Source organism: Oncorhynchus masou, unplaced genomic scaffold, assembly GCF_036934945.1.
Source record: "Oncorhynchus masou masou isolate Uvic2021 unplaced genomic scaffold, UVic_Omas_1.1 unplaced_scaffold_1131, whole genome shotgun sequence".
Lineage (NCBI taxonomy): Eukaryota > Metazoa > Chordata > Actinopteri > Salmoniformes > Salmonidae > Oncorhynchus > Oncorhynchus masou.
In genome coordinates this window covers 1-15476 of record NW_027001052.1, presented here as the reverse complement: position 1 = coordinate 15476, position 15476 = coordinate 1, and the positions used below count along the sequence as shown (strand labels likewise).

The 15476-nt window shown below is 42.0% G+C and overlaps 1 protein-coding gene across 1 annotated transcript in view; it reads left to right on the top strand.

The window, feature by feature from the left end:
- The window catches only part of LOC135529324 (SH3 and multiple ankyrin repeat domains protein 3-like), a 131565-nt gene extending 125572 nt beyond the window's left edge, over positions 1 to 5993 (top strand). Inside the window, 1 exon segment of the mRNA XM_064958112.1 lies at positions 4194 to 5993. Within this exon segment, the coding sequence (XP_064814184.1) occupies positions 4194 to 4788 (595 nt within the window). The 3' untranslated portion in view covers positions 4789 to 5993.
- Positions 5994 to 15476: the final 9483 nt, after the last annotated feature.

Below are 15476 nucleotides of genomic sequence, written 5' to 3'. Positions count from 1 at the left end.
TAAGACAGTAGATTAGGAATTGTTAGTTAGATTACTTGTTGGTTATTACTGCATTGTCGGAACTAGAAGCACAAGCATTTCGCTACACTCGCATTAACATCTGCTAACCATGTGTATGTGACAAATAAAATTTGATTTGATTTGATTTAGTGTTTTTGCAGACTATGGTATACTGTAGTTTTTACAGTAGTGTTTTTGAGGACTGTGGTACACTTAAGTGATATGGCCCGAGGAGCTGTGGTATATGACCAATACACCACGGCTTAGGACTGTTCTTAAGCACGACACAATGCGGAGTGCCTGTACACAGCCCTTAGCCGTGGTATATATATCACAAACCCTTGTTACCAATGTAATTAGAGCAGTAAAACTAAATGGTTTGTCATACCAGTGGTATACGGTCTGATATAGCATGGCTTTCAGCCAATCAGAATTCAGGGCTCAAAACACCCAGTTTATACTGTCGTATTTACAGTAGTGTGTTTGTGGACTGTGGCAAACTGTAGTATTTACCGTGGTGTGTTTGTGGACTGTGGCAAACTGTAGTATTTACCATGGTGTTTTTATGGACTGTGGTAAACTGTAGTATTTGCAGTAGTGTGTTTGTGGACTGTGGTATACTGTAGTATTTACAGTAGTGTGTTTGTGGACTGTGGCAAACTGTAGTATTTGCAGTAGTGTGTTTGTGGACTGTGGTATACTGTAGTATTTGCAGTAGTGTGTTTGTGGACTGTGGTAAACTGTAGTATTTGCAGTAGTGTGTTTGTGGACTGTGGTAAACTGTAGTATTTGCAGTAGTGTGTTTGTGGACTGTGGTAAACTGTAGTATTTACAGTAGTGTGTTTGTGGACTGTGGTAAACTGTAGTATTTGCAGTAGTGTGTTTGTGGACTGTGGTAAACTGTAGTATTTGCAGTAGTGTGTTTGTGGACTGTGGTAAACTGTAGTATTTGCAGTAGTGTGTTTGTGGACTGTGGTAAACTGTAGTATTTGCAGTAGTGTGTTTGTGGACTGTGGTATACTGTAGTATTTACAGTAGTGTGTTTGTGGACTGTGGTAAACTGTAGTATTTGCAGTAGTGTGTTTGTGGACTGTGGTAAACTGTAGTATTTGCAGTAGTGTGTTTGTGGACTGTGGTATACTGTAGTATTTACAGTAGTGTGTTTGTGGACTGTGGTAAACTGTAGTATTTGCAGTAGTGTGTTTGTGGACTGTGGTAAACTGTAGTATTTGCAGTAGTGTGTTTGTGGACTGTGGTAAACTGTAGTATTTGCAGTAGTGTGTTTGTGGACTGTGGTAAACTGTAGTATTTACAGTAGTGTGTTTGTGGACTGTGGTAAACTGTAGTATTTACAGTAGTGTGTTTGTGGACTGTGGTATACTGTAGTATTTACAGTAGTGTGTTTGTGGACTGTGGTAAACTGTAGTATTTGCAGTAGTGTGTTTGTGGACTGTGGTAAACTGTAGTATTTACCATGGTGTTTTTATGGACTGTGGTAAACTGTAGTATTTACCATGGTGTTTTTATGGACTGTGGTAAACTGTAGTATCTACAGTAGTGTGTTTGTGGACTGTGGTAAACTGTAGTATTTACAGTAGTGTGTTTGCGGACTGTGGCAAACTGTAGTATTTACCATGGTGTTTTTATGGACTGCGGTAAACTGTAGTATTTGCAGTAGTGTGTTTGCGGACTGTGGCAAACTGTAGTATTTACCATGGTGTTTTTATGGACTGCGGTAAACTGTAGTATTTGCAGTAGTGTGTTTGTGGACTGTGGTATACTGTCATTTTTGCAGAATGTGGTATACTGTAGTATTGACAATTGTGTTTTTGTAGGTAGGTAGGACTGGGGGCTTCTGCTCTTTACTGTAACCTGTGGGGAACTTAATATATGCTTGGCTTGTAAGATGTTAAGATGAATGCACTAACTGTAAGTCATTCTTGAAGTGAAGTGACTTTCTCCTGTGTTGAAGTGACTTTCTCCTGTGTTGAAGTGACTTTCTCCTGTGTTGAAGTGACGTTCTCCTGTGTTGAAGTGACGTTCTCCTGTGTTGAAGTGACTTTCTCCTGTGTTGAAGTGACGTTCTCCTGTGTTGAAGTGACGTTCTCCTGTGTTGAAGTGACTTTCTCCTGTGTTGAAGTGACTTTCTCCTGTGTTGAAGTGACTTTCTCCTGTGTTGAAGTGACTTTCTCCTGTGTTGAAGTGACTTTCTCCTGTGTTGAAGTGACGTTCTCCTGTGTTGAAGTGACGTTCTCCTGTGTTGAAGTGACTTTCTCCTGTGTTGAAGTGACGTTCTCCTGTGTTGAAGTGACGTTCTCCTGTGTTGAAGTGACTTTCTCCTGTGTTGAAGTGACGTTCTCCTGTGTTGAAGTGACGTTCTCCTGTGTTGAAGTGACTTTCTCCTGTGTTGAAGTGACGTTCTCCTGTGTTGAAGTGACTTTCTCCTGTGTTGAAGTGACGTTCTCCTGTGTTGAAGTGACTTTCTCCTGTGTTGAAGTGACTTTCTCCTGTGTTGAAGTGACGTTCTCCTGTGTTGAAGTGACGTTCTCCTGTGTTGAAGTGACTTTCTCCTGTGTTGAAGTGACTTTCTCCTGTGTTGAAGTGACGTTCTCCTGTGTTGAAGTGACTTTCTCCTGTGTTGAAGTGACGTTCTCCTGTGTTGAAGTGACGTTCTCCTGTGTTGAAGTGACTTTCTCCTGTGTTGAAGTGACGTTCTCCTGTGTTGAAGTGACTTTCTCCTGTGTTGAAGTGACGTTCTCCTGTGTTGAAGTGACTTTCTCCTGTGTTGAAGTGACTTTCTCCTGTGTTGAAGTGACGTTCTCCTGTGTTGAAGTGACGTTCTCCTGTGTTGAAGTGACTTTCTCCTGTGTTGAAGTGACTTTCTCCTGTGTTGAAGTGACTTTCTCCTGTGTTGAAGTGACTTTCTCCTGTGTTGAAGTGACGTTCTCCTGTGTTGAAGTGACGTTCTCCTGTGTTGAAGTGACTTTCTCCTGTGTTGAAGTGACGTTCTCCTGTGTTGAAGTGACGTTCTCCTGTGTTGAAGTGACTTTCTCCTGTGTTGAAGTGACTTTCTCCTGTGTTGAAGTGACTTTCTCCTGTGTTGAAGTGACTTTCTCCTGTGTTGAAGTGACTTTCTCCTGTGTTGAAGTGACGTTCTCCTGTGTTGAAGTGACGTTCTCCTGTGTTGAAGTGACTTTCTCCTGTGTTGAAGTGACGTTCTCCTGTGTTGAAGTGACGTTCTCCTGTGTTGAAGTGACTTTCTCCTGTGTTGAAGTGACGTTCTCCTGTGTTGAAGTGACGTTCTCCTGTGTTGAAGTGACTTTCTCCTGTGTTGAAGTGACGTTCTCCTGTGTTGAAGTGACTTTCTCCTGTGTTGAAGTGACGTTCTCCTGTGTTGAAGTGACTTTCTCCTGTGTTGAAGTGACTTTCTCCTGTGTTGAAGTGACTTTCTCCTGTGTTGAAGTGACTTTCTCCTGTGTTGAAGTGACTTTCTCTTGTGTTCCAGCACAATGTTGCACGGAGAGCAAAACTATTTCCCCCCACTTTCATGTAGAACATTTTGAAATAGTTTTGCATGATCTTTAGCTGTGATTTGTGTTTGTAAATGAAATGGATTCCTGTTCATTGTCCTGCCTGTCAGCTGTAATCTATAAACCTTCACACACTGACGGGGAACACGTTTGATGACGTGTGGTTTGATCGGGCTGTTTTAAGCTGTAAAACTGGTCGAAATTTGAAGGCTCTTTGATTGGATGCTTTTATGTGGTAAGAGTGCAGTGTTTGGTCACAATTTGTGAGATTTTGATTAATATCAGTGGTTTGGTTGATTTTGCTTTGAATTATGCGATCGCAGAATCCTGGAGGGACTGCCTAATGTCTGATGTGGGTGAATGTGTGCTTAACAGGTCACTGGCTGCAGCATGGATGAGACTGACTTCCTTCAATAGACTATGACTATTCTTCTTTAGGTCATGACTATCATGGGTTATTAATATTCTGCAGTAGTTAACAACTCTAATAAATGTGTAGTTTCGATGCTAAACTCTGTTCAGTTGATGCTTTAGCTAAGTTATCTTTCCTCTGTCCCTCTCCCCCTCCATCTCCCTGTCCTTCTTTCCCTCCATCTCCCTGTCCCTCTCCCGCTCCATCTCCCTGTCCTTCTTTCCCTCCATCTCCCTGTCCTTCTCCCTCAGGTTGTTTAGTAGTCTTGGGGATGTCCACACCATCTCCCAGAGAGGTTTTGGTGGCACCACCTACACAGTCCGACCGGGGAGCCGCTACCCAATCACACCTCGCCGCAGTCCCAGCCCCTCCCCCTCACCTGCCCCTGTCCTCTCACCAGACAGGTCAGAGGTCAGTCCTGGGCGGGGCTTTGGCCTTAGCTCCTCTCATCACCACCACACCATCCTCAAGTCGTCTAGCCTCAGCTTGCCTTCGGAGCCCAAGGAGGTCCGCTTCGTAATGCGGAGTGCCAGCGCTCGAACCCGTTCCCGCTCGCCCTCCCCCTCCCCCCACGCCTCCCCCTGCCCCTCCCCCGTACTGGGCTCCCCCCTGCTCGCCCTGCGGCCGTGGCGCCAACGCCCTCTAGCTCTGTGGAGTAAGTATGATGTGGGAGACTGGCTGGAGAGTGTTGGTTTGGCAGAGCATCGTGCCCGCTTCCAGGAGCATGAGATTGAGGGTTCCCACCTCCCTGCCCTCACCAAGGATGACTTCGCTGAACTAGGCGTGACACGAGTCGGGCACCGCATGAACATTGAGAGAGCACTCCGACAACTGCTGGACAACTGAACCTCTAACCCCTGATATCACTGAAGGGCTGTCACACCTGAACCCTAACCCTCTGTGGCTGTAACCTGGCAACACCAGTGGCTGTAATCTGGCAACACCAGTGGCTGTAACCTGGCAACACCAGTGGCTGTAACCTGGCAACACCAGTGGCTGTAATCTGGCAACACCAGTGGCTGTAACCTGGCAACACCAGTGGCTGTAATCTGGCAACACCAGTGGCTGTAACCTGGCAACACCAGTGGCTGTAACCTGGCAACACCAGTGGCTGTAACCGGGCAACACCAGTGGCTGTAACCTGGCATCACCAGTGGCTGTAACCTGGCAACACCAGTGGCAGTATGCTTTCAGACGTCTATTTTCCAAAGACAGCATCACATGGAGTTGAGCATTTAGTATGAACCTTTTATGAATATACAAGAAAATACCTCCTCCATCGAAATATCTACAATGTCGACATTTTCCAATAATGAAATTGATGATAAATGTTTATTAGGAATAGATATATTTAAATAAAATTCTGTTTTTCATAACTTTATTATGTTTAGGGAAGGATGAGAAGTGGTGGATGAGACTTCATCGTTACCCTGTTAGTCTACTACATTACCCTGTTGGTCTACTACATTACCCTGTTGGTCTATTACATTACCATGTTAATCTACCCTGTTAGTCTACTACATTACCCTGTTGTCTAACCTGTTAGTCTACTACATTACCCTGTTAGTCTACCCTGTTAGTCTACTACATTACCCTATTAGTCTACTACACTACCCTGTTAGTCTAATACATTACCCTGTTGTCTAACCTGTTAGTTTACTACATTACCCTGTTTGTCTACCAAATTACCTTGTTAGTCTGCTACATTACTATGTGTATAAATCTTTGGCCTAAATTAGTTTATTCTGTCAGGAAGACCTCGAATGAACCTCACTAGTATACATGTTTTATATGAATTTTAAGCAATGTTGACAGGAAAGTTTCCAGTATATGTTTTCTAATATCCCTCGCTACTGGTTTGTATGGATTTTATACCTATCTGTGATGCTCTAAGGCTAAAAGGTTCAGAACAGTATTTTTACACAGAAGACGGTGCTATTTCACTAAAGCCATCTGTACAGAGCAACCCTACGCCTAAACCTAACCCTAAACCTAGCACTTAACCGAAGCTTAAGCCCAGCACTAAAACTAAACCTACACGTAAACCTAGCTAACACTAATGCCTTGGGATATTACCATGGTCCAATAGTGCACGCACGCACGCACGCACGCACGCACGCACGCACGCACGCACGCACGCACGCACGCACGCACGCACGCACGCACGCACGCACACACACACACACACACACACACACACACACACACACACACACACACACACACACACACACACACACACACACACACACACACACACACACACACACACACACACACACACACACACACACACACACACACACACACACACACACATACCACAGATACAGGACATTCCAGTAGGGAAGGGCACAAGCATGGTTCATCTGCAGTGTTTTAACATGCATTGTCATGTAAAACATTGAACCTCGTAATCAAATTTGTTCAGTCTTATTTTTGTCTTCCTTCTAAAATGTTTTTTATTGTGCAGGATTGTGCCCTCCCCTGTACTGGGTTAGGATAGTACCCTCCCCCCTGTACTGGTTTAGGATAGTACCCTCCCCCCTGTACTGGGTTAGGATGGTGCCCCCCCTGTACTGGTTTAGGATAGTACCCTCCCCCCTGTACTAGGTTAGGATAGTACCCTCCCCCCTGTAATGGGTTAGGATGGTGACCCCCTGTACTGGGTTAGGATGGTGCCCCCCCTGTACTGGGTTAGGATAGTATCCTCCCCCCTGTACTGGGTTAGGATAGTACCCTCCCCCCTGTACTGGTTTAGGATGGTACCCTCCTCCCTGTACTGGGTTAGGATAGTACCCTCCCCCTGTACTGGTTTAGGATGGTTCCCCCCTGTACTGGGTTAGGATAGTACCCTCCCCCCTGTACTGGGTTAGGATGGTACCCTCCCCCCTGGTCTGGGTTAGGATAGTACCCTCCCCCCTGTACTGGGGGGAGGGTACTTAGGATGGTACCCTCACCCCTGTACTGGGTTAGGATTGTGCCCCCCTGTACTGGGTTAGGATTGTGCCCCCCCCTGTACTGGGTTAGGATAGTACCCTCCCGCCTGTACTGGGTTAGAATGGTGCCCCCCTGTACTGGGTTAGGATAGTACCCTCCCCCCTGTACTGGGTTAGGATGGTTCCCCCCTGTACTGGGTTAGGATGGTACCCTCCCCCCTTTACTGGGTTAGGATAGTACCCTCCCCCCTGTACTCGGTTAGGACAGTACCCTCCCCCTGTACTGGGTTAGGATAGTACCCTCCCCGCTGTACTCGGTTAGGATAGTACCCTCCCCCTGTACTCAGTTAGGATAGTACCCTCCCCGCTGTACTCGGTTAGGATAGTACCCTCCCCCTGTACTGGGTTAGGATGGTTCCCCCCTGTACTGGGTTAGGATGGTACCCTCCCCCCTGTACTGGTTTAGGATGGTACCCTCCCCCCTGTACTGGTTTAGGATATTACCCTCCCCCCTGTACTGGGTTAGGATGGTGCCCCCCCTGTACTGGGTTAGGATGGTGCCCCCCCCTGTACTGGGTTAGGATGGTGCCCCCCCCTGTACTGGGTTAGGATGGATCCCCCCCTGTACTGGGTTAGGATTGTACCCCCCCTGTACTGGGTTAAGGTTAGGTTACTGTATGTGTTGAGTGGCAGTTTTGTTTGACAGATTGTCAAGACTATACGTTTTATTCTGGTTGTGATTTAAGACTGTACATTTTATTCTGGTTGTGAAGGAGGAACTCCCATTTATATTTGATGGTTAGATTATTATTTGTCTATTACAATGATGCTTGTTGAGTATTTAGGTGTATTACATCGTGTTCTCTTTTAAGGGCCATTTTCTCCTCCCTCATGACACTATCTAACCCCTAACCCAATAAGGGCTTGGTGAGGGTCCCCACATGTATTATTTCCAGGTGTATGTACAGTTTATTAGGTACACCCATCTAGTACCGGGTCGGACACCCATTTGCCTCCAGAACACCCTGAATTCTTCGGGCATGGTCGGGAAACGTTCCACAGGGATGTTGGTCCATGCTGACGCGATGGCATCACGCAGTTGCTGCAGATTGGACGTCGGTCCACCACCACCAGCCTGTACCGTTGACACCAGGCAGGATGGGTCCATGGACTCAGCATGGCGCAACAGGAACTGGGATTCTTCGGACCAGGCAATATTTTTTACACTTCTCAATTGTTCAGTGTTGGTGATCGCGTGTCCACTGGAGCCCTGTGTGGTCATCTGCTGCAATAGCCTATCCGTGAAGGATCAACGAGTTGTGTGTTCCGAGATGCCGTTCTGCACACCGCTGTTATTTGTCTGTTTGTGGTCCGCTTGCGTGATTCTTGCCACTCTCCTTCGACCTCTCTTATCAATGAGCTGTTTTTTGCCCACAGGACTGCCGCTGACTGAATGTTTTGTGTTTGTCAAACCATTCTTGGTAAACTCCTAGACACTGTCGCAAGTGAAAAGCCTAGGAGGTCTGCTGTTTCTGAGATACTGTATCCGGCGTGCCTGGCACTGACGATCATTGCTTAGGTCTCTCATTTTGCCTATTCTAACGTTCAATCAAGCAGTAACTGAATGTCTATCTGCATGCTTTATATAGCAAGCAACGGCCACATTGCTCACTGTCTGGAGCGATCCGTTTTGGAGAACTAGGTGCTGTACCTAATAAACTGGCTGATGTGTATCAAGGTGTATCATACCATTGTTTTCCTCTGTAAATGCTCTGTTCCTCTGGGGCCTGATGACATTCTTACATGAACACCTGAGATCTAACTGCTCTTTACAGTTTATAATACAATTTACTACTGAAAATGCCCATGGCGTCTGTGTCATTGAATCGATTAATCAAAAATGTCTGTATGTACAGTCGCTAATGAAAGAATACACACCCTTTCATATTTTGCTGCCTTAAAATGTTATCTAAAAAGGGATTACATTAGATGTTTTCCCCACCAATCTACACTACCTACTCCACATGTTTTCAGTGAAAGAAAAATTATAGAAAATGTTCCAAATGAATAAAAGCATTAAAATGAATATGTAATGATGGCGTATGTCTAATATACTTTAGCCATTGTTTTTGTTAATACTTTGTGGAAGCACCTTCAGCAGCCATCATAGCTGTGAATCATTTTGAGTCAGATTCTACCAACCTATTACGGCATTTTGTAGCGACCTTAACCAAACACCTAGCAACCTTGGCAAGAGGTTTGGACATAACGGTTAAGGTTGCTTGACAGTAGCTGGACTGGGATTCAAGTCCCGGTTGGGGCTACTCCCTGAAATTGCTACATTGGTGTCAGAAGTGGGATGGCACCAGGTAGGCTATCGGTGAGGGACGTTGTATAGAGAAACATGGGGACACACTCTCCTGAAGGGAGGCGGTTATGTAGTGACCTTAACCCAATATAGGTTTGGACGTTTTGACGTAATGGTTAAGGTGTTGGCTTGACAGTTACTGAACCTGGGTTTGAGTCCCGGCCCGGGTCTACCCCCCGAATTTGCTATAATATACTGTCGCCAATGTTTTTGTCAAAATCGCTCAAACTCAGTACATTTTCTTGGGAATCATTGATGGACATGAATATTAGAACCTTGATTTAAGTCAGGACTGAGAATGGACCGTTCAGAAACACTCACCACATCTTGGAAACCCCTTGTGGTCTGTCTTTGGCATTGACATTTGAGTAATTGTTCCGCTGACAAATAAAACTACACCAGGATTTGGTTTTCAGAGGACTGTGGATGGTTTTCCTTTAACTTTTTAGCTGGGCTTTCATATTTCTTTCTATTTTGAGGTATTGTAGTGGCAGCATCATGTTATGGGTATGCTTGTCACCGGCAAGGGCTGGGGAGTTTGTCTGGATAAAAATAAATATGAAAGGAGCAAAGCCCAGGTATAAAGTTAGAGGAAAACCCACTTCAGTTGTCTGAAAACCTACACCTGGCATAGTTTTATTTTTCAGCGGGACAATAACACACATTTTTATGGCAGACAAACCAGAATGGCTTCTCAAGAGGTGTTGAGTGATCCTGATTGGTCACTGTATGGATGTGTATTAATCCATCTTTCCAATTAATACTGGGTTGTTCCGTGAAAATGTTTTTTTTGCTCTTTATGACAATGTTTACATATGGTGTACAAAATCTTATTTTTTAAATCAAATGACTACCCAAAAGGCACTCTTTTAGTAGAATGACCCTGCTGCTATTGGCAGCATGACCCTGCTGCTATTGGCAGCATGACCCTGCTGCTATTGGCAGCATGACCCTGCTGCTATTGGCAGCATGACCCTGCTGCTATTGGTAGAAGGACCCTGCTGCTATTGGCAGAAGGACCCTGCTGCTATTGGCAGAAGGACCCTGCTACTATTGGTAGAAGGACCCTATTATATTATGAGCTAGATCTACTGTCCCTATTATAATATGACAGACCAGCAAGATCTACTGTCTCTATGTCTCTAATATATTATGACAGACCAGCGAGATCTACTGTCTCTATTATATTATGACAGACCAGCAAGATCGACTGTCTCTATTATAATATGACAGACCAGCGCTAGATCTACTGTCCCTATTATAATATGACAGAACAGCTAGATCTACTGTCTCTATGTCTCTAATATATCATGACAGACCAGCTAGATCTACTGTCTCTAGTATATTACGACAGACCAGAGAGATCTACTGTCTCTATTATAATATGACAGCCCAGCGCAGGATCTACTGTCTCTGTTACATTATAACAAACGAGCTAGATCTACTGTCTCTATTATATTATGACAGACCAGCTAGATCTACTGTCTCTGTCTCTATTATATTATGACAAACCAACTAGATCTACTGTCTCTATTATACATTATGACAGACCAGCTAGATCTACTGTCTCTATTATATTATGACAAACAAGCTAGGTCTACTGTCTCTATTATATTATGACAAACCAGCTAGATCCACTGTCTCTATTATATTTTGACAGACCAGGTATATCTACTGTCTCTATTATAGTATGACAGACCAGATAGATCTACTGTCTCTATTATATTATGACATGCCAGCTCGACCTACACTCTCTATTATATTATGACACACCAGCTCGATCTACTGTCTCTATTATATTATGACAGACCAGCTCGATGTACTGTCTCTATTCTATTATGACAGACCAGCTTGATCTACAGTCTCTATTGTATTTTGACAGACCAGCTAGATCTACTGTCTCTAATATATTATGACAGACCAGCTAGATCTACTGTCTCTATTATATTATGACAGACCAGCTAGATCTACTGTCTCTATTATATTATGACAGACCAGCTAGATCTACTGTCTCTATTATATTATGACAGACCAGCTCGATATACTGTCCCTTTTATATTATGACAGACCAGCTAGATCTACCGTCTCTATTATATTATGACGTCTCTATTATATTAAGACAGCCCAGCTAGATCTACTGTCTCTATTATATTATGACAGACCAGCTAGATCTACTGTCTCTATTATATTATGACAGACCAGCTAGATCTACTGTCTCTATTATATTATGACAGACCAGCTAGATCTACTGTCTCTATTCTATTATGACAGACCAGCTAGATCTACTGTCTCTATTATATTTTGACAGACCAGCTAGATCTACTGTCTCTATTATATTATGACAGACCAGCTAGATCTACTGTCTCTATTATATTATGACAGACCAGCTAGATCTACTGTCTCTATTATATTATGACAGACCAGCTAGATCTACTGTCTCTATTATATTATGACAGACCAGCTAGATCTACTGTCTCTATTATATTATGACAGACCAGCTAGATCTACTGTCTCTATTATATTATGACAGACCAGCTAGATCTACTGTCTCTATTATATTATGACAGACCAGCTAGATCTACTGTCTCTATTATATTATGACAGACCAGCTAGATCTACTGTCTCTATTATATTATGACAGACCAGCTAGATCTACTGTCTCTATTATATTATGACAGACCAGCTAGATCTACTGTCTCTATTATATTATGACAGACCAGCTAGATCTACTGTCTCTATTATATTATGACAGACCAGCTAGATCTACTGTCTCTATTATATTATGACAGACCAGCTAGATCTACTGTCTCTATTATATTATGACAGACCAGCTAGATCTACTGTCTCTATTATATTATGACAGACCAGCTATATCTCTACTGACTCTAAATTAAATGTAAATTATGACAGACCAGCTAGATCTACTGTCTCTATTATATTATGACAGACCAGCTAGATCTACTGTCTCTATTATATTATGACAGACCAGCTAGATCTACTGTCTCTATTATATTATGACAGACCAGCTAGATCTACTGTCTCTATTATATTATGACAGACCAGCTAGATCTACTGTCTCTATTATATTATGACAGACCAGCTAGATCTACTGTCTCTATTATATTATGACAGACCAGCTAGATCTACTGTCTCTATTATATTATGACAGACCAGCTAGATCTACTGTAGATCTACTATCTCTATTATTATATTATGACAGACCAGCTAGATCTACTGTCTCTTTCTCTATTATATTATGACAGACCATCTAGATCTACTGTCTCTATTATATTATGACAGACCAGCTAGATCTACTGTCTCTATTATATTATGACAGACCAGCTAGATCTACTGTCTCTATTATATTATGACAGACCAGCTAGATCTACTGTCTCTATTATATTATGACAGACCAGCTAGATCTACTGTCTCTATTATATTATGACAGACCAGCTAGATCTACTGTCTCTATTATATTATGACAGACCAGCTAGATCTACTGTCTCTATTATATTATGACAGACCAGCTAGATCTACTGTCTCTATTATATTATGACAGACCAGCTAGATCTACTGTCTCTATTCTATTATGACAGACCAGCTAGATCTACTGTCTCTATTATATTATGACAGACCAGCTAGATCTACTGTCTCTATTATATTATGACAGACCAGCTAGATCTACTGTCTCTATTATATTATGACAGACCAGCTAGATCTACTGTCTCTATTATATTATGACAGACCAGCTAGATCTACTGTCTCTATTATATTATGACAGACCAGCTAGATCTACTGTCTCTATTATATTATGACAGACCAGCTAGATCTACTGTCTCTATTATATTATGACAGACCAGCTAGATCTACTGTCTCTATTATATTATGACAGACCAGCTAGATCTACTGTCTCTATTATATTATGACAGACCAGCTAGATCTACTGTCTCTATTATATTATGACAGACCAGCTAGATCTACTGTCTCTATTATATTATGACAGACCAGCTAGATCTACTGTCTCTATTATATTATGACAGACCAGCTAGATCTACTGTCTCTATTATATTATGACAGACCAGCTAGATCTACTGTCTCTATTATATTATGACAGACCAGCTAGATCTACTGTCTCTATGTCTCTATTATATTATGACAGACCAGCTAGATCTACTGTCTCTATTATATTATGACAGACCAGCTAGATCTACTGTCTCTATTATATCATGACAGACCAGCTAGATCACTGTCTCTATTATATTATGACAGACCAGCTAGATCTACTGTCTCTATTATATTATGACAGACCAGCTAGATCTACTGTGTCTATTATATTATGACAGACCAGCTAGATCTACTGTCTCTATTATATTATGACAGACCAGCTAGATCTACTGTCTCTATTATATTATGACAGACCAGCTAGATCTACTGTCTCTATTATATTATGACAGACCAGCTAGATCTACTGTCTCTATTATATTATGACAGACCAGCTAGATCTACTGTCTGATCTACTGTCTCTATTATATTATGACAGACCAGCTAGATCTACTGTCTCTATTATATTATGACAGACCAGCTAGATCTACTGTCTCTATTATATTATGACAGACCAGCTAGATCTACTGTCTCTATTATATTATGACAGACCAGCTAGATCTACTGTCTCTATTATATTATGACAGACCAGCTAGATCTACTGTCTCTATTATAATTATGACAGACCAGCTAGATCTACTGTCTCTATTATATTATGACAGACCAGCTAGATCTACTGTCTCTATTATATTATGACAGACCAGCTAGATCTACTGTCTCTATTATATTATGACAGACCAGCTAGATCTACTGTCTCTATTATATTATGACAGACCAGCTAGATCTACTGTCTCTATTATATTATGACAGACCAGCTAGATCTACTGTCTCTATTATATTATGACAGACCAGCTAGATCTACTGTCTCTATTATATTATGACAGACCAGCTAGATCTACTGTCTCTATTATTTATGACAGACCAGCTAGATCTACTGTCTCTATTATATTATGACAGACCAGCTAGATCTACTGTCTCTATTATATTATGACAGACCAGCTAGATCTACTGTCTCTATTATATTATGACAGACCAGCTAGATCTACTGTCTCTATTATATTATGACAGACCAGCTAGATCTACTGTCTCTATTATATTTATGACAGACCAGCTAGATCTACTGTCTCTATTATATTATGACAGACCAGCTAGATCTACTGTCTCTATTATATTATGACAGACCAGCTAGATCTACTGTCTCTATTATATTATATTATGACAGACCAGCTAGATCTACTGTCTCTATTATATTATGACAGACCAGCTAGATCTACTGTCTCTATTATATTATGACAGACCAGCTAGATCTACTGTCTCTATTATATTATGACAGACCAGCTAGATCTACTGTCTCTATTATATTATGACAGACCAGCTTGATCTACTGTCTCTATTATATTTTGACAGACCAGCTAGATCTACTGTCTCTATTATATTATGACAGACCAGCTAGATCTACTGTCTCTATTGTATTATGACAGACCAGCTAGATCTACTGTCTCTATTATATTATGACAGACCAGCTAGATCTACTGTCTCTATTATATTATGACAGACCAGCTAGATCTACTGTCTCTATTATATTATGACAGACCAGCTAGATCTACTGTCTCTATTATATTATGACAGACCAGCTAGATCTACTGTCTCTATTATATTATGACAGACCAGCTAGATCTACTGTCTCTATTATATTATGACAGACCAGCTAGATCTACTGTCTCTATGTCTCTATTATATTATGACAGACCAACTAGATCTACTGTTTCTATTATATTTTGACAGACCAGCAACATCTACTGTCTCTATTATATTTTGACAGACCAGGTAGATCTACTATCTCTATTATATTATGACAGACCAGCTAGATCTACTGTCTCTGTCTCTATTATATTATGACAGACCAACTAGATCTACTGTCTCTATTATATTATGACAGACCAGCTAGATCTACTGTCACTATTATATTTTGTAAGTTGCTCTGGATAAGAGCGTCTGCTAAATGACTTAAATGTAAATGTAAATGTAAATGACAGACCAGCTAGATCTACTGTGTCTATTATATTATGACAGACCAGCTCGATCTACTGTCTCTATTCTATTTTGACAGACCAGGTAGATCTACT